Raw genomic sequence first — 26,076 nt, forward strand, 5'->3', positions numbered from 1 at the left:
TTTCATTAGTTTTCTTCTTGGTCACAAGATCTGGGGGGCCTAAAGGCAAGTCTGTTTCAAATAAATGTAGCCTTATTGTATTATGTAGAATTGGGAATGACAGGCATCTCAGCCTATAAATTAATTCTATGTGAGCATTTCCCCAAATATGCTGATGAATAGAGTTTTAGGCCTCTTTCAGTCATCATCTGGATTCTGTTGTTCAAAATAATTTTGCATTTATCTTGATGAAGAGAAAAAATATACAGATTTAAAATACTAAGACTAAGCTGTTTGAGGCATTTTGTTTTCCATTATGGAGTAAAATCTGCCAATTTCACTTATTTATAGGAAGAGAATCTGAAATGGAATTTGGAGAAATATGAATTTATAGGATCTTATTTTTTGCCCATATGCCATTAAGTACTTTGTAAAATTTAAAGGCCCATAAAAATAAGCTATGACTCAAATCCCAGGAAAGATCAACATTTTGGGAATAAAATATAAGTTAAAACTGGATTTTGCTTTCAGGAATTAGAAATATTAAGCTACAAGAGACCCTATATTTAATGGTATCAACATTTAAAAAATTATGGGTATGTTAGATACACCCTAGAAAAACAGGTAGCTAACACTAGTTTTTGTTATTTCACAGATTAAGATTTAATAAACATTAATTGTATACCTTCTGTACTGTGCCAATCACTTCACATAAGATTTTTAATCCTTCTGAGATATATACATATATAAAGAAATTGAAGCACAGAGAGGCTGAATAATTTGTTAAAGATCAAAAATTAGTAAATGAGACTGATAGGCAAACTCAGACTTACTTTATGGGCTCAAATATTAAAAGCTTCAATGTGAAGTTGCTTTATTATAAATCAGCTTGGAGTGTGTCAACTTTTGCCAATTTTCAGTTGACTGGGAAGGAGGCAGACACCAGAAACTCTTGAATACACCATGAATCAATTAACTGCAGTTATTTTGCCAATATGCATGGATAAATTTTAGAGTAATAGACCTATGTGAGGGCGACTTAGCTCCTCACACATGCACTCACAGGGAAAGCTCATATCTTTAAAAGGCAAATAGGTTTTCTCTTTGGAATAGGACCTAGCATAGTGCTGGCATATGGTAACTGTAGGGAGAATCATACCACAAAGCCAGACCAGAGTGAGTCAATTTACAATTTGAATAAACTTCAAACGCAAAGTTATAACTGTTACTTGCTTTTCTCAAAGTAGCAAATAATGAGAAAGTTCTAAGACGCACTCAAAGATTTACTCTAATGCTGGAATAAAGGAGATGCTTTTGTATACGTCATGCTTTCATTCATATTATACATATCTTTTCCCTTAGTATTATATTTTAAAAAGAAATTTTAGGTAAAAAAAATTTTTTTTTGTATTTGGATGTATTTTCCTTCTGAATTTGGTTCAACTATTTTAAGAAAAGGAAGCGTCCTGTAATGATATCATTTGAGCTAAGCCAATTTCTTTTAGAAGCAACAAAAAATCTGCCAGATGTTGCTATTATGAAACTGTGATCTAGCATTTATAATTCATCTGACACCTGGATACACTGGCACAAACAATGGCTTTTTATATGATGAGGCAGTTCTAATTTGAGATCAGCGCTTCATCTGTTTTCTTTGTAACTCTATTAGTACTAATGGGCAAGTCTAGGCATACGTCCATGGACTGCCTTTTGGCATTCGGCATGTTAGAAAAGGTTAATAAGCAGGGAACACATTCCACCTGGGGAAGTTTTGCTAGCTGCTGCATAACTTTGCACTTATTTTTTAAAATGTTGTTGAGGCTTGGCTCTGTTTTGTGCTCCTGAGAGACTGAGGATAGCACTAATTCGAACTGTCTGGCAAAAGCCAGAGTCATGTAAAGCATTAGTGTTCACTTGAAAGGTATTCGAAGAAGGCATTTTCTAATGCCTAAAACCACTATGTAGGAGATGATGAAACGCTACCTTATAATTAAGTCAGCAAGAATCAAAAGCTCTATTTGTTAACTATAGTCTTCTGTTTTTGAATGAATAAATTGTCCCTTTTCAGCACAAAATAATCTACTTCACCAAAACTGACACCTATCATAGCCAAGCATTCTTTAAATACTGCAATTAATGTCATACACTCACTTTGCCATGACTTGCCTGAACTTAGGTTATTATGTGTGAGAGTATTAAGTTGAAGGGTTCAGACAAAGTTTTAAAAATTTATATTTTATTTTTTTTTTAATGTAGTATGACCAGATTTGAAATCATACAAGGGGTCTTCAGACCCGGAACAATATTATTTTCTACAGTCTGTGAAGCATTCACTTACAAATAATTGAGTTTTCATTAAAAGTCAACTTTTGTTTTCAGTTTCAGAACTGAAATTTCTTACTGATTGTGAGTAGATTCTTTTGCTGACTCTAATATTTAGGTATGCAGAATTCTGCAAGTTGAATATGGGTATTTAACACATTTAATACTGTATTTAACTTAAGCCAAATTCAGCCATACAAACTCAGTTCCCAGCAACTCTCCCTCAATTAAAGGAAAGGAATTTTTGAAAGGTAAAAGTTGAAAATGAGGTGGGGAGAAAGGGAAGGGAGACAGTAGCAGGCCAAGAAAATTCAGAAAGATGGAAAACAGAAGGAAGAATAGCAGAAAATGACAGGAGATGAGAAGCTACACTGGGATGAAAATGATTTGAAAAGGTAACAGTTTGCCCTGTAAACCCAGAAAGGCTCAGGACTCAGAGGCCCAAGTCCTATATAGGAGGAAAAGGGGGGCTAAAAATGAGAACTAGTTTTAAGTCTAGAGAGGCAGTGGTGAGACCTCCAGGTTCCTTTCCTATCTCATGTAGCCTTTCCTGCCTCATGACTACCTTCTTGCAAGCAAGAGATTAGAGGTTTGTTCTCTGGAAAAACCAAACTTGATAAGTTCTGGACTTGGGAACACCATGCACAACTGGCTTAATGATGAGACTGAAAACAGTACAGAAAAAGTAAAACTCTGCACACTTAACTGGGATTTCCCTGGACCAGACAGCCAGGGTTATAAGTACTTTCTGGGTATCACAATGGCAAATTTTTCTCTAGAGAAACTAGAGAGCTGCTGGTTTTTTTTTTTCCTTAGAACTCCAGTTTACTAAGAAGTTGGACTTACTAATTAAAAAATTTTTTCATATTCAGTGAAGTATAATTTAAATATACTAAAATTTCCCTATTTTAAGCCTACAGATTGATTAGTTTTGGTCACTGTTCATTTGGTTACACATTTGTATAACCACCACCACAGTGAGGATACAGAACAGTTTCCTCATCCTATAAAGTTTGCTCATGTCCTTTCGAAGTCAACCCCCTCCCCTGACCACTGGTACCAGGTAACCACTGATCTTCTACCACTACCATTTTGCCTTTTGTAGGGTTTCCTATAAATGAAATCATATATTGTGTGGTCTGTAGTCTTTTTTACCCATTTCCCCCATTTTTATTGAGAAATAATTGACATACATCACTGCATAGGTTTAACGCTACAGCATGATCGTTTGAATTACATATACTGTGAAATGATGACCACAATAGGTTTAGTTAACATCCACCATCTCATATAGATAAAAAGAAAAAAAATTTTCTCCTTGTGATGAGATTTTTTCTTTCATTTTATAAATTTATTTATTTATTTTTGGCTGCATTGTGTCTTCGTTGCTACGTGCAGGCTTTCTCTAGTTGCGGTGAGCGGGGACTACTCTTCGTTGTGGTGAGTGGGCTTCTCGTTGCCGTGGCTTCTCTCGTTGTGGAGCACAGGCTCTAGGCGCACAGGCTTCAGTAGTTGTGGCACTCAGGCTCAGTAATTGTGGCTCGCGGGCTCTAGAGCACAGGCTCAGTAGTTGTGGCACATGGGCTTAGCTGCTCCATGGCATGTGGGATCTTCCTGGACCAGGGCTTGAACCTGTGTCCCCTGCATTGGCAGGCAGATTCTTAACCACTGTGCCACCAGGGAAGTCCCTTATGATGAGATTTATCTGACTTTTTTCATTGATCATGATTTTAAGACTCATCCATATTGTTGTGTATATTAACATTTCATTCCTTTTGCTTGCTGAGTAGTATTCCATTGCATGCATGTACCAGAATTTGTTCATCTGTTCACCAGCTGATGGACAATTGGTTTGTTTTTCATGCTACCCCTTTATAGTCACACCCATTCCCCTCCCCCACTATCTCCAAACCCGCACAACCAATAATTTATTCTCTATCTCTATAATCTTGTCATTTTGAGAATGTTATATAAATGGAATCATACAGTATGTGACCACTGGAGATTGCGTTTTCTTCACTCAACATCATGCTCTTGAGATCCATTCAAATTGTCGCTTGTATCAGCAGCTCACCCCTTTTCATTGCTGAGTAGTGTTCCATGGTATGGATGCACCAGTTTGTTTAGCCATTTACCTGTTTCAGGACATTTTGTCCCCTCCCTCCTGCAATTTCTGGCTATTATAAATACAACTTCTATAACAATACTTTCATATTTGAACCAAGTTTCTTATAAAAAGCATACTGTTACGTCATGTTTTATTTAGACCATTTCCATTTTTAATGCAATTATTGGTATGTTAGGGCTGAAGTCTGTCATTTTACTTTTTGTCTTCAGTTTGTTCTATTTTTTTTCTTTCTGTTTTCTTTTCCCTGCCTTCTGTGGATTACCTGAACATTTTTTAGAATTTTATTTTGATTTATCTATAGTGTTTTTGAGTGTATGTCTTTATGTAGCTTTTTTAGTGGTCGTTCTGGGTATTACATTACATATCTTGTTACGGTTGACTGGTGTTGACATTTTAGTGAAGTGTAGAAACCTTACTTCCCTTTACATCCCTTTGTGCTCCCCCACTTATAATTGTCTTAACTATTTCCTCTACATATATTGAGAACATCAAAAACTGTTATAATTTTTGCTTCAACCATCAATTTAGAAAACTGAAGAGGAGGAGGAAAAGTTATTGTATTTATCCATATTTTACTTTCTGTTGTTCTTTTTTCCTTCCTGATATCCCAAGATTCCTTCTTTTATCATTTATTTTCTGCTTGAATAATTTCCTTTAGCCATTTACATCTATGATCCATTTCAGGTAAATTTCTGTGAATGATGTAAAGGTCAGGGTTCATACTTTTTTATATAGATATACAGTTATTCCAATACCGTTTGTTGAAAAGTTTCCTTTCCCCATGTCTCATTTTATAATTGTTTTCTGTGGGGGAAGTTGTCATTAGAGTTTTAATCCCTCATTTGTGGAAACAGCAGTTAAACTTACTTCCTTTAAACTTTATTTCACCCTTTGAAATCTGAGGATGTTACCTCAACATATTATATGAAAAAGGGACAGTTACAAACTTTTATTTCAGCCATAAAAAAGGTTTAAGTTAATTTTAGGATAAAAATATGTGAAACCAAAAATATGGATATTTTCAAATGCCTATGGATGATATCTTAAAATACTCAGTAAAGAAGTTTGTAAACAAGTGTCCTATTCTCAGTTTAATTCGTTTAAAAAAGTTGACATGGGAATTCCCTGGCAGTCCAGTGGTTAGGACTCCATCCGTGCCTTCACTACCAAGGACCTGGGTTCAATCCCTGGTAAGGGAACTAAGAACCTGCAAACAAAGCAGTGTGGCAAAAAAAAAAAAAAAAAAAAGTTGACATGGATTCAGTTTAATTCTTATTAAAAAAAAGTCTACATGGGTGACTTTACCTGCCATTCCTCTCATTCCACACTGTTTTGATTACTGCAGCTTTGTAGTATTGTCTGAAGTCTGGGACAATTATGCCTCCTGCTTTGTTTTTTTTTCCTCAGAATTGCTTTGGCAATTCTGGGTCTTTTATGGTTCCATATAAATTTTTGGATCATTTCTAGTTGTGTAAAAAATGTCATGGGTAATTTGATAGGGATTGCATAAATCTGTAGGTTGCTTTGGGTAGTATTGCCATTTTAACAATATTAATTCTTCCAACCCAAGAGCATGGGATATCTTTCCATTTCTTTGAGTCCTCCTTAATTTCCTTTATTCATGTTTTATAGTTCTCAGTGTAAAAGTCTTTCACCTCCTTGGTCAAGTTTATTCCTAGCTTTTTTTTTTTTTTTTTGGTGCAATTTTAAATGGTGCAATTTTAAAAGGTACTTTTTTTTACATTCCCTTTCTATTTCATAGTTAAAGAAATACAACTGATTTCTGAATGTTAATCTTGTATCCTCCTACTTTGCTGAATTCATTTATTAGATCTAGTAGTTTTTGTGTGGAATCCTTAGGGTTTTCTATATATAGTATCATGTCATCCACATATAGTGACAATTTTACCTCTTCCCTTCTAATTTGAATATGTTTTATTTCTTTTTCTTGTCTGATTGCTGTGGCTAGGACTTCCAATACTATGTTGAATAGAAGGGGTGAGAGTGGGCATCCTTGTCTTGTTCCAGATTTTAGTAGGAAGGCTTTCAGCTTTTCACCATTGAGTATTACATTGGCTGTGGGTTTGTCATAAATACCTTTCATTATGTTGAGATATGTTCCCTGTTTACCTACTTTGGTAAGAGTTTTTATCATGAATGGATGTTGAATTTTGTCAAATGCCTTTTCTGCATCCATTGAGATGATCATGTGGTTTTTGACTTTTCTTAATGTGGTGTATTACACTGATTGATTTGCATATGTTGACCCATCCTTGTGAACGTGTGATGAACCTCACTTGGTTGTGGTGTATGATCTTTTTTATGTGTTGTTGGATTTGGTTTCCTAATATTTTGTTGAGAATTTTTGCATCTATATTCATCAAAGATATTGGCCTGTAACTTTCTTTTTTGGTGGGATCTTTGTCTGGTTTTGGTATCAGGGTGATGGTGGCATCATAGAATGTCTTTGGGAGTGTTCCCTTCTCTTCAGTCTTTTGGAAGAGTTTGAGAAGAATCCGTATGAGTTCTTCTTTGTATGTTTGGTAGAATTTGCCTGTGAAGCTGTCTGGTCCTGGCCTTTTGTTTGCAGGGAGATTTTTTAAATTACAGATTCTATTTCACTTCTAGTGATCAGTCTGTTCAAATTATCTATTTCTTCTTGATTCAATTTAGGTGGGCTGTATGTTTCTAGAAAGTTGTCCATTTCTTCTAGGTTGTCAAATTTGTTGGCATATGATTGTTCATAGAATTCTCTTATGTTTTTTTGCATTTCTGTGATATCAGTTGAGATTTCTCCTTTTTCATTTCTTTTTTCTCTTTGGGTTCTCTCTCTCTTCTTCTTGGTGAGCCTGGCCAGGTTTGTCAATTTTGTTTACCCTTTAAAAGAACCAGCTCTTGGTTTGATTTTTTTGTTTTTTTAATCCCTATATGTTCTTTAAGTGTGAACACCACATTATGAAGATTGTGATTTTAATTTTTAAAGATATCCACTTTTATACGCCAAAGACATTAAAAGCAAGTCAACTGCTTCATCTGGTATTCAACTGCATAGTGATTTTTTTTTTCTTTTTATAAATTTATTTATTTTATTTATTTATTTTTGGCTGTGTTGGGTCTTCATTGCTGTGCACGGGCTTTCTCTAGTTGCACGAGTGGGGGCTACTCCTTGGTGTGATGCTTGGGCTTCTCATTGCAGTGGCTTCTCTCGTTGTGGAGCATGGGCTCTAGGCGTGCGGGCTTCAGTAGTTATGGCACATGGGCTCAGTAGTTGTGGCTCACGGGCTCTAGAGCACAGGCTCAGTAGTTGTGGCACACGGGCTTAGTTGCTCTGCGGCATGTGGGATCTTCCCGGACTACTTTTTCTTCCAGGGATCGAACCCATGTCCCCTGCACTGGCAGGCGGATTCTCCACCACTGTGCCACCAGGGAAGCCCAAGAGTGATATTATTTCAATGCAGGGGTAAAATTGGTTGAGTGTACTTATTAAGACAACAGAGGCGTCCAGTGAGGAGGCTTAAGAACCTTTCAAGTGAAATTTTGACATTATTATATTCAAATTGGATGTGAGGAAGAGTAATTCTTTAAGAAATGTAGAGCCACTGAAAGTTTTTGTTTGTCTGCTTTAAAGGTTTTTTGTAAAAGAGAGTAACAGCTTCATATCTGAGCATTCAGAAGATGTTATTAGCAACTCAGGACATCCTAGATGGTCTTGATGAAGGGTGGTGAGAGCCTCAACAAGGCTGAACCAGGTGGTCATTCAAATTTTCATTTATACATATTTATTGAGGGTCTACTACATTCCAGAGACTAAAATTATAATTGCATTAGATATTAGGGATATGAAGATTAATATAACACAGACCCTTCTCCCAAGAATTCTCAGTCTAAGTAGGAAGCAACAGACACGTACAAATAGAAAGATGCTAGTGTACAGATGCTACCGAAGAAGTCTGTACACGGTTCATAAGAATACAAATGAAGGGGCCAGGAAAAGGTTCAAAGAAAGATTACTTAGAATCATGGAATAAAATATAGTGCTGAGAACAGTGCCTGGTGCATGGTAAGCGGTCAAGAAATATCAGTAATGATGACTGCAGATGGTAGTGGGATATAGGCATGAAGGCAGGAAATAGCTTGTGCATAGCATAATAAGACAATGTGCAGGATAAGAAGTGCTTTCATGAAGAACTCTTATGCGTTCAGCTATCCAGAAGTGAGAAAAAATGCTTGCTCCTCCCCTTTAGTCTCAGTTAAGCTTTCTGTTTCAGAGACAATGGGCTTCAAACTTCTCCCTCATGTACTTGTCGTAAGATGTCTGAATAAAAAAGCTAATATTCAAACAGGAAGCAAATATATAATTTGCTGCAAAGAGTTTAAAAGTATAAGCTCAACCTTGTGACCAGCTTCTCCAGATACTACTCAAATCAACTAAAATTATTCAATAGGTCTTTTCTTTAAGAAGCTGATAGGAGCAATCAAAAACATAACCTCCAGTGTTTGTGTATGTAGGGGATGGGGTAGATGGAAAAGTCACTGCTAATGGGTATGGAGTTTGTTTTGGGGTGATAAAATAATCTGAAATTGCTTGTGGTAATTGCACAACTCTGAATATACTAAAAACTACTGAATTATACACTTTAAATACATTTTTAAAAAAATTATGAAGTGAATTGATAAAGCTGATCAAGTGATTAATGGAATAAAAAACAAAACATAACCATACATAAGATGATCTAGTTCCAATACTGGTTCCTAAAAACATTTTTACTTTTCTTTCCAACAGATACTTGAGGCCAATGTATTTCAATTTCAAAGAGGATCACTGTTCTGACAAATATGTTTGACATGCCAGAACCCATTCACTGTTGTGGTGCAGATGAAACAGGCTAAAAGTGTCAACCTTACTTTTTCTAGGCCATTTTAGCCACTGGTGCCAATGCCTTCAACTTGTAAACCCAGTGCCATCCAATTCTCAAGCCCAATACTGACCAAGGCCTGAGATGAAGGTAAGAGGGAGCCCAGAGCATTCACATCTCCCCCACTCCCAGCTCCTACTGGGTTTGACTGGATTATATACCTGGGTTTCTGTCTGGTCCCTTTTTTAAAAAATAAATTTATTTTATTTATTTATTTTTGGCTGCATTGGGTCTTCGTTGCCGCACGCGGGCTTTCTCTAGTTGTGGTGAGCGGGGGGGCTACTCTTCATTGTGGTGTGCAGGCTTCTCATTGCAGTGGCTTCTCTTGTTGCGGAGCACGGGCTCTAGGTGCACGGGCATCAGTAGTTGTGGCTCACGGGCTTAGTTGCTCCGCAGCATGTGGAATCTTCCCGGACCAGGGATGGAACCCGTGTCCCCTGCCTTGGCAGGCAGATTCTTAACCACTGCGCCACCAGGGAAGCCCTCTGTCTGGTCTCTTGATTAGCCCTGATTATGCCACCCAGTAGAACTAAGCCATTGTTCTCAACCTCAGAGGCTTGCCTGGTTGGGCCCTGATTCTTTCTCTAGGGGTTTAGCTCTACCTCCTGTATTTTCAGGCATAAAGTAGGGTCCTCCCCAAATGGGAAGACCACGTGCTGGATTTCAGGCTTGGCCAACACCTAGAGAGTTTTACTGTTCTACACTAGATCAAACCTTCTTCGAGAACAAGCCAACTTTGCTCCGTTACATTAGATGGTAATTTAGAGTGCTGCCCGCTTCACTTGGGAGCCAGCTCGATAGCCAGCTCAGCTAGCCTAGTTTCAGAAACCAACTAGTTTTTTCTTTTCCATTTCCAGGAATCTACTGCTGAGATTTTAGCAAGTCTTACGGCTGAGTCCATCAGAGCTGTGACATAAAGGTACCTGGCACAGCAATGCAATGCTCAGTAAATGCTAGGTCTTTTCTTTCTCCCGTATCAAGTCGATTTAAGCTTGCTCTACTTACCTGGTGTACACAATCTAAGAACTGTAGGAAGACTGGAGTGAAACCACTGCCCTGACAGCTGAGGGTCAAGCTGCTCCGCTGACTGAATTTATGGCCAAAAGAGAGCCACTCTTTTTCGACCAGCATCCGGAAGCCTTCAAGTGTCCTATAAAAGGGATCACTGAGTAACTGAACCAGGGAGGTCACCTAGGGTACAAGCAGGTTGGATACTTCATTACTTTCAGTCCTGAAAAATTCCTGCTTCTAAGACAAAGCACTTCCTTTTGATGACAGCTAATTAACAAGCCAAGTTACCTGGATGGCAAATTTGTTCACTAACTGCTCCAGGACAGCTAAGTGAATTAATTCTACAAACTTTCCATTAAAAACTGAGACTCAAATTCATTTTGGCTACATTTTCCTTCAGAGGAGAATTAAGAATTTAATCCTTGCCTGGCCGGTTTGCTGACTGTGGCCTTCTCCTAGGTTAATTAATAAGGTCAGAGGATCAGTTCAAACCTACATCTACTTTTTGGCAGATGTAGATTAATGCTTTACTGTAGATTATACTCGTACTTTTCCTTTTCACTCTGGAGTGAGTAAAGAAGGGGCTTACAGAGACAGAGAAAGGACTGACAAAACATGGGAAGGATGGTCCATGTTCTACACCACTGGTCATGCTTGCATGATGCTTCTGTGGTGTGGGAGCCTGATGCCCTGAGCCAGAGCTCCAGGCTCTGTAGGGCCTGGAAACTCACGGCACAGAGCTTTTTGATGGATACCAGGTGGTGTTTAACAGAGGACTTCCTCTGTCCATAAACACATTAGTCATTATACACAAGATTCATCTGCAGAATTTTAAAATAACTGAATTAAAATACAAATATAAAATTAGATATCTGAAAATATGTTTTAATCATTTACTTGTGCAGTGATGTCCCAGCCTTCTTCCAAACACACCCAAACTGAGGAACCATTCTCAAGTACTTCTGATACAACCAACGCAAGCTGCAGTACCCTGTGAAGCTAAAGGATAAGAACGGAGGCCACAGTTAGACCAAGTGCTTTCTGAGCACCAAGAACAGACAGACTTGCTACCAACCTTAGATAATCAAACAAGTTAGGGATTAAAATATTTGGACAAAAGAATCTCATGAATTTTAAATACTTAAAGTTCTTTGTCAAAATCAAGATTAAGCAATGACACATTTTAAAACAATGTGTTCAAGTGATACTTAATGAAATAAACTGACCTTACAAGATTCCCCTCAAAGCGGAAGAGCTATAATTCTTTCCAGTGGAAAAGAGTGAGGTTCTATGTGGCCCTCGCAACATAGTTATTAGATTTAAAATTGGTTCTTATGTGATATAGTGAGTTCTATTTCCGACGGCTGCACAACTTTGTAAATATACTAAAAAGTACTGAATTGTGTACTTTTTTTCATTTTAAAACCCTCTAATATTAGAGAAAATATACCTACAAAAAAAATCTCAGGAGAAAGAAAAATATTACAAAATATATATAATGCATCTCCCCAGAGAAATTACAAAAGATATTGCTTCTATCAAATATGAAATCTGTACTAAAGTATTTGTACTGTGTATTAAATGGGAAGAAAACTTTTATTTGTGCTCAGCTTTTTAAGCCAAGACAACTGACTCCAAGTCCCTAATGAACAATTAGGGTATGAGCAAAGCATATAGATTTCAAAACTAAATGTGTAACATTCTGGTTTAAAAAAAATTTTAAACATTACTTGACATAACTTGTAGAATGAATCAAACTCTGAACTAAAACAAAACACTCCCACCCCCATATTTTAAACAGAGCTAGGCTATTTTTTAAAATTATTTTTTTAACGTCTTTACTGGAGTATGATTGCTTTACAATGGTGTGTTAGTTTCTGCTTTATAACAAAGTGAATCAGCTATACATATACATACATCCCCATATCTCTTCCCTCTTGCGTCTCCCTCCCACCCTCCCTATCCCACCCCTCTAGGTGGTCACAGAGCACCAAGCTGATCTCCCTGTGCTATGCAGCTGCTTCCTACTAGCTATCTATTTTACATTTGGTAGTATATATAAGTCCAAGTCACTCTCTCAGTTCATCCCAGAGCTAGGCTATTTTAAACACAGGAACAAGGCACATGTCCTCTTCAAGAATGGGAAGGTCCTCACTCACTGTTCCTATAACACAACTATTACCAGGCCTGAATTCTCTTGGGCTTAGCATGTGCTCTGAGTTAACTTTTAAACTGCCAATATCCCAAGTGGGGCAATGTTTTCCATTGTTTTTAGTCCGTAACTTCTGATATGAATCCACTTTGAAGTAAGGAGTAGAACACAGAATAGGAGAAACATAGATGGATAGGTTGAGTGGTAGGAACACTTTGGGGCTGGGGCTTATAACTTAGGGACAGCAGGGAGTATTGATCAGCTCCTTCCATGGGTACTCAAAGTATCCTGAATTGCCTTAACAGTAATTATCACAGCCTCATATAATAGCTAATTGTATATGTGGCTGTTTTCCTAGAGTTTAAGTAAGTACCCTTGAGAATAGTCACTGCCTTGGGTACTTACATCATTTCCTGGCTTTTTTTTTTCTTTTTAGTCCAATGTACTGTGGGAAACAACCCTTTTTCCTCCTCAAGAGAAGCAGGAGAAAAGAAAAAAAAGAGAGGCGGGAGGCTTGGAGGTCAATGTGGACAGGGGATAGGGGGGCTGTGTGCTCCTACAGGGGGAGAAGGAATAATGGACATAGCACCAGGGGCCTAAAGACAAGGCTGAAGGCTGTATTGCAGAGAGGTCTTGGCCAAATATCTGCATCGGTGTCTAAAACATGCATGTCATAAATACCTTTCCTTCTGTGGTTTGGAAGAAATGTGGGTTAGGTGTGCTGGCATACCTATTTCTCCTTAATTTCTCAATAAGCGTTCAATTAAAAACATCCCAAGCTTGACTTAGCTGAAGGAAGGATATGTGGTTTTTCCTAAACCTTAGGTAGGCTTCAGGGCAACCAATGTGCCTTTGTTGGGCTGGCTTGGGAGTGAAGCCACAATCCAGAGACACAGAACAGGCAGAGACAAATAGAAAGCGAGAAAGTAAGAGGAAAAGCCCCTTGGAGTCACCAAGAAATCACATCCTGTCCTGGATCCTCACTCTGTTAGTAACAGAGCAGGAGCCCTAAAAATACATGTTGTTTAAATTTGTTGTATATCAAAAAGTTTCCATCTAAAAATAATAATCTCCTTCTTAGCATCCTATGGAGACCAAGCAAGTTTCAACAACAGAGAGAGAAAAACCCAGGGATGGAGAATTCTACCCCTTCATTTCCTATATCACATGGTTCCCTGGAACTGAAAGGCCTTTACAGAGGGCACACAATCAAGGGAGAATGTCAGGTAGTGGGGAACACAATATTTTTTTCCTCAAATATCAATTCTGTATACCCACTTGGGCCTCTCTTTCCTTGAGTTATAAGATAAGCTGCTCCAGACATTACCTGTGGGAACCACTCAGAGTCTCCCAGGGCTCTCAGGAAGGTCACTTCTGAGTCAGTAGGGATGGTGCTTGGGACACAAGCTCTCATCAGTTTTTTAAAACTGGCTTTCACTTGTCGGATGTCATGAAATTCAACAGGAACAAACTCACAATTTAAAGCAAATTCTAACTTGAAGTTCTGTGGATGAAGATGCAGAGAGAATTAGGCAGACGACGTGTTATAGGTAAAAAAACAATGTTTTCAACAGGGTAATGCTTAGTGATATACAGTTAGTTGAGGCCAAAGAGCTGCAGGGGCTGCAGTGGATCAAGAAAGTCAATCATTTTTCGCTAATGTGTCAGTATTGCTGGAAAGAGCCATTCAGTAAAGTCTAGTGGTTTGACTTAGCTTGCTGTCATTCTGAGAACTTGAAGAGGCTACTAGTAGACTGGAACCTGATGGAGCTTATAGGACCAAATATAAGCTACTTACAAGGCCATGAACCTGGAGGTCTAAGGAGGAACCAATGACGCATGACAGCGTGATTAATCTAAAACTGTAAACTAAGTTTCCCCAAGATGTGAATTATAATTAAAAGGTAACATGCTGTTGAGGTTCCAGAGCTCTACAAATTCAAGTTTATAGACATAACATTTGTTTCTTATTATGCAAGTAAAACATAGTCATTGTGAAAATGAAAAAAACAGAGATAAACACTGAGAAGAATATAAAAATCACTATCTCACTGCCCTACGACTACTAATATTGTATTCTTTTAAAGCCAATAATAAAAATATATATATACAGTAAAACATGAAAGGCTTTGTTGATTTCTAACTTTTGGACTATTTTTCACTCAGTATGACATATATCAATCTTCGTTTCAGTATTTTTATCATTTATATTTTTAATCCATATGGAATTTTTTCTATGTGAGTTTGCAATTTTAACTAAAGAATGCTAAATTGGTGGCCCATTGAAATAGTTTATTTTGATAATCTAGTTGCCTACTTCTGAAGACGATTTAAAAGTTCTCTAACTTCTTACGCCAAAGAATGAATTAATAATTTTCTCATGTTCTTTTCACTTTCTTCACATTCTGCCCAAATTACTCTACTGGATCATCTGCTTTTCTAAGAGTAAACTGCTTTTTGGAGATTGGCTGTACAATAATATGAATGTACTTAGCACTGCTGAACTATACATGTTAAGATGGTAAATTTTATGTTATTTGTATTTTACCACAATTAAAAAAAATTGCTGCCAAAGACTTATATATTGGGTCTGTTTCATGTCTTATATTGGTCACTTTATTTTTTAAAGGCCTATTAAAGTTTCAAAATAAAAAGTAAAAACCCCCAAGTTTTTTTTCTTAAACAGCATTACCAATGTATATTAAGGAAAAAAAAAGTTTTTGTCTTAGTAATTCCACTTTTAGGAAGCTAGCCTAAAGAAATAATCTAAAATGTAGGAAAAAATCCTCTAGTGGATTGTATCTCAATAAAAAATAAAAATAAAAAGCTATATGCTTGAAAATGTGACTGCAATTTTACATATAGATGATAAAGAAAGAAACCAAAACATCCAACAAAACAAAGTTATGGGACTTCCCTGGTGGTCCAGTGGTAAAGAATCCACCTTCCGATGCAGGGGATGCGGGATGATCCCTGGTAGGGGAACTAAGATCCCACATGCTGCGGGGCAACTAAGCCCGCGCGCCACAACTGTTGAGCCTGTGCACCTCAACTAGAGAGCCTGCGTGCCACAAACTACAGAACCTATGTGCTCTGGAGCCCGCGTGCCACAACTACAGAGCCCATGCGCTCTGGAGCCCACGTGCCACAACTAGAGAGAGAAAACCCACACGTCACAACTAGAGAGAAGCCTGCGTGCCACGCCAAAAAGATCCCTCATGCTGCAATGAAGATCCCACATGCCATGATGAAGACCAGACACAGCCGAAAAATAAAAATAAATAAAAATAAAATAAATATTAAAAAACGGACTGAATGTTTAAAACAAAAGTTATGCAGTGATTAAAATAAATATGAAATCTATTATACAACATGGAAAGATGGCTTGAGATAAAGAACTTAGCACTATGAGAACATGAGTTCTTTTCTGTTAGTTTTTTTTTAAATCTTTTTTTGCTTTAAACGTTCTATGCAATTCAAAACATATTATTACAATCCAGATATATTTACCAAGACATTTAGACATTTATATTCCTGAGTATAGTTCACTGTGCTATACAGTAGGCCCTTGTTAGTTATCTACTTTATTTTTAAAAATTTTCATTGGAAAATTGACTTACAGTGTCGTGTCATATTGGTTTTTTTAAAAAACATATAAAAATAGTTTACTTTTCAGAAAAACTAGATTCCTTTCCATTTCCCAACAATACTTGAGCTAGGTATACCTACCTTATAAAGCAGGAGTTATCAACCATCGTGTTCGACACAGTTAAGATTATGAAGAATTTGTTACTAAGTATAAGATATTAAAGTATGTGAATTAAAAAAGGTAAATAAGGGCAATTCCAGATTGTTTAGAATGAGTCACTCTCACTTATTTGCTTTCCTATGTTTCCTTTGTTGGGATAAAAAGGTGTGGAGCTGCAACTAGGCAGCACTGTGCTGGCTAGACTATGGCACACGTCAGACAGATATGCACCCATACTCTACAGACACAGTTGAATTAATAAAAAGCAAAATGTGAAGGAATATACAAAAATCCTAATAACTATTGTGCCAGAAATTATGTTTGGAATTATGTTTTTAAAATATAGTATTTTATTGATGAAAGAAAGAAAGAGAAAGGAGGGAGGGAGAGAGGGAGGAAAGGAGGCAGGGTCCCAATTGGTCAGTCTTTCTTACTCATATATGCATGATCACACAGCTTATCTGAGGACTGATGTGCAAAGGGAATAGCAGAGGTGAGCATTCAGGAGACAAACCTTGGGGAGTGACTCAGATCATAAATAAGAGGTGTGCTGAAGTGGGCAAAGTCTGTGTTCTGGGAAAGACACTGGTGCCAACGAGGCTGTGCAGGCATCCCTGGACTACTGTTGAAAAATGTCCCAACTATTTTCTGGATATAAAATTATCTGCTGTATCAGAAGACACGTGTGCATATTTAAAAATTGAGCGTTACCCAGCAGTTTCATTCCCTCTACCCTAAAGCTTGGTGACTAAGTGACTGCAGTAGTCCAGGCAGTGGGAGAAGAGCTAGCAAAGCCAGACTGCCACTGAAGAGCTGACTCAGTCACTGGCATCCTGAGGACCAAGCATGTGGGATCCTGCTCACAGCCTCCATTTTACAGTTCAGCTGAACGTCCGTCTAGATTGTCCAGTGCTCACTGGGGCACTGGACTAAACTTTGAGGGGATTTCTGAATTAACAAATACTTTTAGGGACTTCCCTGGTGGTCCAGTGGCTAAGAATCTGTCTTCCAATACAGGGGACGCGGGTTTGATCCCTGATCACAGAACTAAGAGCTCACATGCTGCAGGGCAACTAAGTCTGCGCACCGCTACTACTGAGCCCGCACGCCACAACTAGAGAAGCCCGTGAGCCACAACAAAAAGCCCGTGTACCGCAATGAAGACCCAGCACAGTCAAAATAAAAAACAAAAACAAACCCCCCCAAAAAACCCCAAATACTTTTATTTCCCACACACCTGTCAGTAGTAATGAAATTTATTCTGTAATGTGTGAACTGCAAAAACATTAAACCCCAAGGAATTATTGTTGCTTTTGGAGATAGGGACTATCTTTACAATTTATGGGACTTGAGCATAGTGAAGCTCTTTAACATAATAATTTAAAAGTAAGAATAAAGGGGCTTCCCTGGTGGCGCAGTGATTAAGAATCCGCCTGTCAATGCAGGGGACACCGGTTTGAGCCCTGGTCCGGGAAGATCCCACATGCCGCAGAGCAACTAAGCCCGTGCACCACAACTACTGAGCCTGTGCTCTAGAGCCTGTGAGCCACAGCTACTGAAGCCTGTGCGCCTAGAGCCTGTGCTCCGCAACAAGGGAAGCCACCGCATTGAGAAGCCTGTGCACCGCAATAAAGAGTAGGCCCCACTCGTCTCAACTAGAAAAAGCCCGGGCAGCAACGAAGACCCAATGCAGCCAAAAAAAAAAAAAAAAAAAAAAGTAAGAATAAAGTTGATTACCAGCTAATATCTTACATTTTCTGACATGTCTTAGGACGTGTCACTCTATATAGTCTTGAGAACCCTTAAAGAATGTAACTTAAGAAGTGTAGCCTTGGCCTTCCCTTGCCTCCATATGCAGTGCCATACTCTTCTTTCCACTCTTCCTTCCTGTAGCTTTATCAATAGGTTTACAAGAACAAAAACATCTGTTTTGCCATGGGCACAGATTCCTATGGAAGCTGAACTAAGACAGTGGAAAAACGCAGCCTGGATAAGCCTTATTTTTTTAATGTACACTCCCTAATATTCATGATATTTATGCTGATTTTAAAAATGATTATGAATAAGCACTTGTTTTCATGCCTAATAAATATGCATTGTGTATATGCATGTGTATCTCTATCTACATAAGTACAGGTAGACATACATGTATACATATACATGAGCTAATTTTTTTAAAGATTATTAACTCCAGGTTAAGACTCCATGCATCAAAAAGGAAAAAACAAATTTCTAGGAAAGCTGGTTTATGAAATAAGTTTTATACACTGCCTTCACGTATCCATGAAGTTTCTAAGTGAGAAAAAGAAATCTTACCCTTAGCTGCGACTTCTCACCAAATATATAAAGGGCTGCTTGGCGTTTCAAGAGCTGGTTTTGCAGGTAAGTGCTGTTACTGAAGGACGTCGAGTGATCCTTGCCTGCCAGCCGGGCGCCAACATCAACGAAGGATGTTGGAGAGCTGATCAGGCGAGCGCTAGAGCGAAGACTTGCCCAAACACCTTCACAAAAGTCAAAACAATTGAGTGAGATAATCTGATGTGAGAATGACACTGAATAGGGGAAAAGATGCATGCTCTGTGGGTACAGTTTTAGAGGTAACAGCAAATTAATTCATCTAAGTAATCATGTATCATATTGGTCATTTGTCATTTACTTTTGCATCATATAAGCATTATTAATATAGTATTTCAAAAATCATTTGGCTCAGAGGTGACCTAAAAATCATTTGGCTCAGGGGTGACCTAATAAGTCACCCAAGTCAATTCTATTTTTGTATACTGATATAAATTCAGTAATTATAAGTAAATACTGGTATCATAAATAGAGTGCACTGGCTCTAGGAAAGAAAAAATGTGGGCAGGATGCAATAATGAAGCCTAGGAAGGAGAACGTGGAGTAAATTTCTCAGGGCTTCAAGAAAGAAGGAACATTATTCTGCTTTAGTCAGTCAATTTAACCATAAAACCACATTAAGAAATAAATTACAACTTTACTAAACCCACTAAAATCTGAGAATTAATATTTGTGTATCATGCCAAAATAATGTAATTTTAAGTCAGTAAAAGTTATATTTTAGTCTTTTTTCCCCCAGTATCCAGGAAAAACAGTGAGAAGTTATAAATTTAGTAATATGCATTTCACTGAATCTTAGGAAGCTTTATTTAAAAGGTATAGTCAGAAGCAGATGTCTTCTAAGGGAAAGGTCAAGCTAAGCTACTGGAAGGATCTCATAAGTTGACCTTAATTATATTAATTAGAAAAATCAAGGATTTCTAATATGCAAGTGAGACTATCAAATATTAAATATCTAAACACAAAGGCATATAATAAGTCCCAAATTTGACAGAGCTCCTTACAAATGCCCACAGACTGTAGCGTTCAAGCTGGTGACGGAGTCACAGTGGTACATAACACTGCCACTGCTTCCCTAAAGTGCATTCTCTAGATTTGGAAAAGCTCTTTGAGAAGCTTTAATCTTTGCCAAATGTTAAATCAAGCCATGTTTCTAGGTGACTACAAGTCATCATGATAATGTCACATCTGCTTCTCTTTATAAGCATCTATAGGGTCAGGAGACCAGTTCTCAAGAAAAGGTATTGTAAATTTCTGCTTAACATGGATGAAACTTTCTATTATAACCTATGAGTTTTCTTAGATGTTACAGCAAGTGTTAATTTTTCGGTAAATGGCATCACAGAGGAAATTCAGAATGTGGATGAGAATAAAGATAATTTGACAAACAAATGTGAAAAAAGTCACTTGTAACACATATGCTTTCATATGAAGATGGTTAAAAAGAGTGACACATCAGGACAGATAATACAGTACCTTGATAATGGACTCTTCCCTTAGCTGAAGATTTGGGATTTGACTGAGTAAAACATTTATCTCTGTACCCATGCACTGGTAGGCAAGATTAAAGAAGGAAGAAGGAATGAAATGTATATAGCAGCAAACATCAGAGCAAATGGAGTAAGAAAAGAACAGGTTAATTTTAAACATTAAGTTAATGATAGGGGGAAAATGTAAATATATTAAAAGCAGAAGATTTGATTAACAAATAAAAAGCTGCACAGTCACACAAAAAGATGAACTGAGTGCCTGTTAAATGAAATTTCAGCACTTGTTTATAAATATTATAAAAGCACAATGAAATGGACAGCGCAGCAAAGAGTGCCACTAAAAAATTATACCAAATGGAATAAACTTTTGGAGGTTGTCATTTGGTGAGAAACAAATTTTTATAATAAAATTAAGGAATTTGGGGAGGGGTGAATGTTAGGAATACACTGGCCCTAGCATTTAAGGAGGCTGACTGATTGGCAAATACGATGTGTCGTACAACATGTTTGTTCTTTGAGCAAGGCCATCATATCAGGAATGAACCTCTAACAACCATTTGGAATAACAAAGGGCATGTTTTTGCAGTAGAGCATTAAGCATTGCCACACTATCTTCTTTCTTTCCTCTTTTCATTTGGAAATTCCATTTATTTTCCATAAGCAGATAGATAGTTACAAGCAGCAAAAATTTATGACCCTGTGACAATACCCAATGCCACTAAAAATACAGCTTGTGATGGTTGACGTAATGACTTCTCCTAAAATCCCTATTTGCACCAAAATGATAGGCAGTATCAAAGATAATACTTTTGTAATTTGAGTAATATTGTTTTTTTCCAACAGAAAGAAAGTGCTTCGTGACTTATCGCAAACTTTACCTGGTAATAACAATAATGGTGAGCAGTAAGTTACAGTTATATTCTTTCCTGAGTAAAGGAACTGCTCAAATCACTTAAGGAAAATGATTCTGTACTTATTCAGGATTGAAAACATTAATGGCAGGATTATTAAGCTATCCATTTCAAAACTGCTAAAATATGACATAATTTGATAAAAGAAAAATCATCATAAGTGATTTTTCATTTCTGTCTCACTCCTTTGGAAGTAGGAAATGAAGGGCCTTGATGGCTTTAGTGGCCAAAGGAAGTCAGAAAGCTAAGGGTTGCAGAGGCACTGGCTGATTATACACAGAGAATGCTACTGCAAGACAGAACAAAGACCTGGAACAGCATGAAAAAGGCACAGGGACTCCTGTGTGCGAGCCAACTACTCTCCTTTCTGCCAAGGTTTTAAGCTTTCCTATTGGAATATGGATCATTAAATGCTTACAGTGAAGCCTGAGTGGTTGGTTCCTGATTCTGAGATACTGTTCCCTAAATATATCATTTCCTTATGCTAGTCCCTTGGCCTAGAATGACTTTTCCCATTTCTTTACCTGACAAACTTCTTATTCCTTAAGATCCAGGAACAATGTAAACTCCTCTGAAAAGCATTCTTGACTGTCCTCCTAGAGTTGTAGACAGCTCTATTTGAACTCTGATCCCATTGCACTGTGATTATTTGCACATTTTATTCTACTTGATTGTGTACTCCAAAGGGCAGGGACCTAATCACATTTACTCTTATATCCATGCTGAGAGCCTGATATCTAAGTACTGCAAACATTTGTTGATTATTTTCTTTTTGAAAATTGATACATATGAGCTGTTGTAGTTCTCTACTATACTTTCAACTCAATTATTTGCCCTGAATGAAAAGGGTATTAATTAAAAAAAAATTAAGCACTTTCTCAAACAGAGCCTCATTAATGAAAAACTGCCAAGTGTTTATCACCTAGCAGAAAATCAGCAATGAGAAAACGGGCTGTACTGATATGGGGCCAGCAGGGCTTGGAGAACCGTAAGTCCATCTGGCAGTCACATTAACCAAAGGCATTACACTACTGCATTGGTGGCGAGGTCTGCTTAGCTTCCTGAGTGATTCCTAGGTGTCAAATACTTGTCCTGAGCATGTAACACCGACCTGGAGCGGTGTTTTTCCAGACTGCAGGGTCCTCCTTAGTGGTTTGTGAAATCATTTTAGAAGGTCGAACCAGTATTTTTAAGGAAGTGAAACAGATTAGAGTGGAAAATACTATGAGCACTGCATGTGGTATAGATGAATATTGTTTCATGAAACTTTCGTTATAGTCTATATACATTTTGCATTGTGACTTAGTACTACCTTTGTGATATAAAATGTGTATGTATACATATAGATATAAAATGTATTTCTTACTGTGAGCCATGGTCAAAAAAGTTTGAAAGTTACTGGTCTAGGCCTAAGACACATTCTCCTTTATCTGCTTGCCTTTGGCCAGTGAGAAGCAACCTGGCTTAAGGTAATTTACATACAAATGTAGACTTTCCTCCCATTTCAGTGGAGTATTATGCAACAATAATGACAACAACCTCAACAATAATAATGGAACTAACATTTATTGAGCTCCTATTAATAACGAGCCACTTACTAAGTGAAGTGCTTTACATATATTATTTCATTCATTCCCCATAACTATTCTAAAGCTAGAATACTTTTTATTATCTCCACTTTACGGATGAGGACACTAAAAATTACGAAGTTTCCTGAATTGCTTAATATCATACGCTAAGTGGTAGGACTGCAGCTTGAATCTGAATGTAACTGAACCAAACTCTTAATGTCTTCTCTCCTAAGCAACCATGTGACCCCGGATCTGTCCAGCAGGGTCTGGCTAAGGGGACTGTTTCAGGGAAGAAGTGCTACAGTTCATCCCACCCATGGGAGTGCAGTGTTGTTCAGAGCATGAGCGTTTGCTGAGCAATCGTATTGTTCTCTCTACTCTGTTCAGAACAAAGGAGAGAAGGAAAAGAGATGCTTGGGTTGGACGTGACGACAGGGTATACTGAATTTATGGATGTGACCTTATGCCTAGCACAGTGCATGAGGTATAAGCTATATTCAGTGAAGGCCGCACTGAAATGGACTGACCTAATCTTAGTCCCAATTATGCTCTTGGCTGCTAAGTGATCTTGGCTAAGTCACATCATCTCTCAAAGCCTCCTAAAGTACCTGTCCTGGAGGTTATTTTAAGGATAAAATAACACTGTAGAGGAACTTAAAGGGCTATGAAAATGTAAAGGATGAAAAATTTAAAAGCTGCCTCCATGTGGCTACTTCTCAAATATACCCAGGTATTTCATTTTTATATTTAAGAGGCAGATTTTCTCATGGCATTTTTCTATACAACAAGATAATTTATCCAAGTTGCAAATACTTGCATTTTCCCCATGGGGCACAAAAGCTATTGTAATTTTAAATGAAAAGCAATGTGATCTATTCACATCTTCATTTTTTCTTAACTGGTTTTTGCGTCAAAAAGGTTGCTTCCCCTGGCTTAGGAACTCTTCAACGTGCATGCTGAACGCTAAGTGACCACCCTCACTGAAAAAGGGTGAAGGAGAAGGTGAAGGTCAGTCTAAACCCTGGCTCATTAGAGTGGGAAAGGCACACAGTGGAAATAACGTAAGAAGGAAACCTGTAACTAAGATTCTATGACAATGAAAGGAATGGAAAAACAGTGAAAATACAGATGAGGAAAAAGGAGAAGGTTAGGAGGGAGATTTCGAGATAGGAGGCTCTTCCCACACAGGGTAAATGAGGAACTGCTGGAGAAGTGGTACCCAGCTCTCTGCAGGAATGAAGAGACTCTGTACTCGAGGGTGGGAACAAGGAAATGAACTAATGTCAGGGCATGCAGGTGTCTACATATAGTCTTGCCCTGGCCAATCTGAGTGTGCGTCTACCTGCCATGTTCATGTTAATAGGGAATCTTCTGAGAATTCCCAAACTTGCTTGCCCCAGTCCATTCCTGCTGCTCTATGTGAGAGGGATGATGCTATCAGAGGAGACAAAGGAAAGCAGCTCCAGGGATCACAGAAGAAGTTGAAGGTGCCAGGAAACAGCCGTATCTCATCTTCCAGTTAATCACTGGGACCTTGGGAGATTTGGAGGCTTTGGGAGTGAAGAATTAAGAGATGGAGTAAAATAATAAGATTTGCGTTTCTGGATCCTAGCTTAAGATACCAGAATGAAGGGGACCAGGTTAGGAGCAAAAAATTGTCATAAGGAAACACACTAAGTTTACAGAATTTTCAGAAGAAAATATTTGGGAAGGGGGTCAGAAATAATAATTATGGCCTCATTATGCATAGAAAGGGTCATAAACAGATTAAATAGGAGATTTTAATCCTAAAATGTAAATACAGCCTTCCAGGTACCTTTGAGAATAGCAAAGAATGGACTCATAACTAGAATGTAACCACTAGTGGGGATTCCCTTGTATAAAAAAGCCATGAGTCTGAGGCCAATATAAAAAAAGCAAAGATAATGTAGTTGAAACAGATTGGTGAATATCCTTGTGCCTTAGGTACCAACACATTAGGAGAGACAGTTTTGTACCTAAAATTTATATTACGGGTCACCTGGCCCAATGGAGGAATAGATAACATGTTGTTGATGAAGTTTACAAAGGCAAAACTCAAGAGCAGGGTGGGGATGGGAAGACTTCAACTAACCAGACATATGCCAGAAGTTGCATCCTACTAAAAGTTAAAGGGAAAAGTTTCTGACGTGCCTGCTAATATAAGCTTTCAGATGGCAAATAAAGCAATAAGAACTGCAATGTCGAACCAAATTCTGACAGGAGTTCTTGGCAACAAAAATACCAGAAACCTTAGGAGAAAGTCACTGTACTATCTTTTAGTTCAGATTCACCAAGGAAGAAATGATGAAAAGAATGAAGTTTGTGTCTTAAACTTTAAAACAATAGTATTTTAAAAGTTCCGGGAAAAGTTACATATGACTGTTACGGGTTTAAATGTGTCCCTACCCCCTGTCAAATTTCTTATGATGTTGTCCTAACCCCCAGTACCTCAGAAAATGTGACGTTATTTGGAGATAGGGTCATTGCAGACGTAATCAGATGAGGTCACACTGGAGTGGGGTGGACCCCTAATTCAGCATGATTGGTGTCCTTATGAAAGGGGAAATGTGGAGACAGATGCACAGGGAAAATGTCATGTAAAGATGAAGGCAGCAATATGGCTGATGTTTCTACAAGCTAAGGAATGCCAAAAATTGCCAGCAAACCACCAGAAGCTAGGGGAAAGGCATGGAACAGATTATTCTTCACGGCCCCCCGAGGGAGCCAACCCTGACAACACCTTCGTTTTGGACTTCTAGCCTCCGGAACTGTGAGACAAATGGTTGTTTAAGCCACACAGTTTGTGGCACTTTGTTACAGTAGCCCTAGCGAACTATTACAATGACCTTAAGGCCTGATTAGGAAGATACTTGAAGAAGGCTGAAAGCTCTTAGGAAATTCTGCCATCACAGAAAGTTCTGATGAGGTAGGAAAAAAAGTATCTAAAGAATCAATATGGCTGCCAGGAGATGTGCATAGTAATCTTGGTTTTCAAAAGGAAAAAAAGTGAATTTTGTAAAATAGAGTCTTTATGTTGATTCTGAACCACTGTCTCTTACTCCTCAAACTAGCACTTCAGAGAACAGGAGTAAAAATAACAGGCACTGGAGGCACAGCCTTTGAGTCTGGAATCATGTCTCCCTAACTGTTTATGCTTCTGTGCTCAGCCTTTCTACACTGCAAACGTGAAGCATCATGGAATGCTGCCAGAGCTGAGTCACCATTTAGATATGTTCCCCTCCTCTCCCAGTGCTTCCAAACTCATCAGTATGTTAAGATTTCAGCAATTATTATACCTCTTGTCCCACGAGGCTAAACTCATCTGTCACCATGCTAGTAATAAATTTGATCATTCGTTTAGAAAAGGGTAATCAAAAACAAATTTAACCATAATTAGTTGATTTGAAGTATCGCTATCTAGAAAAAAGTTTTCTGCTTTTAAGGTTGTATCAGTGCTCAGTTATAAAATCAA

The 26,076-nt window shown here is 38.0% G+C and overlaps 1 protein-coding gene and 1 long non-coding RNA gene across 5 annotated transcripts in view; one reads left to right on the top strand and one right to left on the bottom strand.

Moving 5' to 3' along the window:
• Positions 1-9,564, top strand: part of LOC116757774 — a 48,549-nt gene extending 38,985 nt beyond the window's left edge. The window contains exon 2 of the long non-coding RNA XR_004351074.1: positions 9,344-9,564. This is a non-coding gene — a long non-coding RNA (uncharacterized LOC116757774). The remainder of the gene's footprint in view (positions 1-9,343) is intronic.
• The window catches only part of SBF2 (SET binding factor 2), a 465,356-nt gene that overhangs the window by 20,628 nt on the left and 418,652 nt on the right, over positions 1-26,076 (bottom strand). For all 4 annotated transcript variants that reach the window (XM_032640039.1, XM_032640040.1, XM_032640038.1 and 1 more), the window contains 4 exons: positions 18,573-18,757; positions 13,836-14,012; positions 11,254-11,355; positions 10,351-10,536 (listed from right to left, as the gene is read on the bottom strand). In XM_032640039.1, coding sequence (XP_032495930.1) covers positions 10,351-10,536; positions 11,254-11,355; positions 13,836-14,012; positions 18,573-18,757 — 650 coding nt within the window. The remainder of the gene's footprint in view (positions 1-10,350; positions 10,537-11,253; positions 11,356-13,835; positions 14,013-18,572; positions 18,758-26,076) is intronic.

The sequence above is a fragment of the Phocoena sinus genome, chromosome 8 (assembly GCF_008692025.1).
Source record: "Phocoena sinus isolate mPhoSin1 chromosome 8, mPhoSin1.pri, whole genome shotgun sequence".
Taxonomy (NCBI): Eukaryota; Metazoa; Chordata; class Mammalia; order Artiodactyla; family Phocoenidae; genus Phocoena; species Phocoena sinus.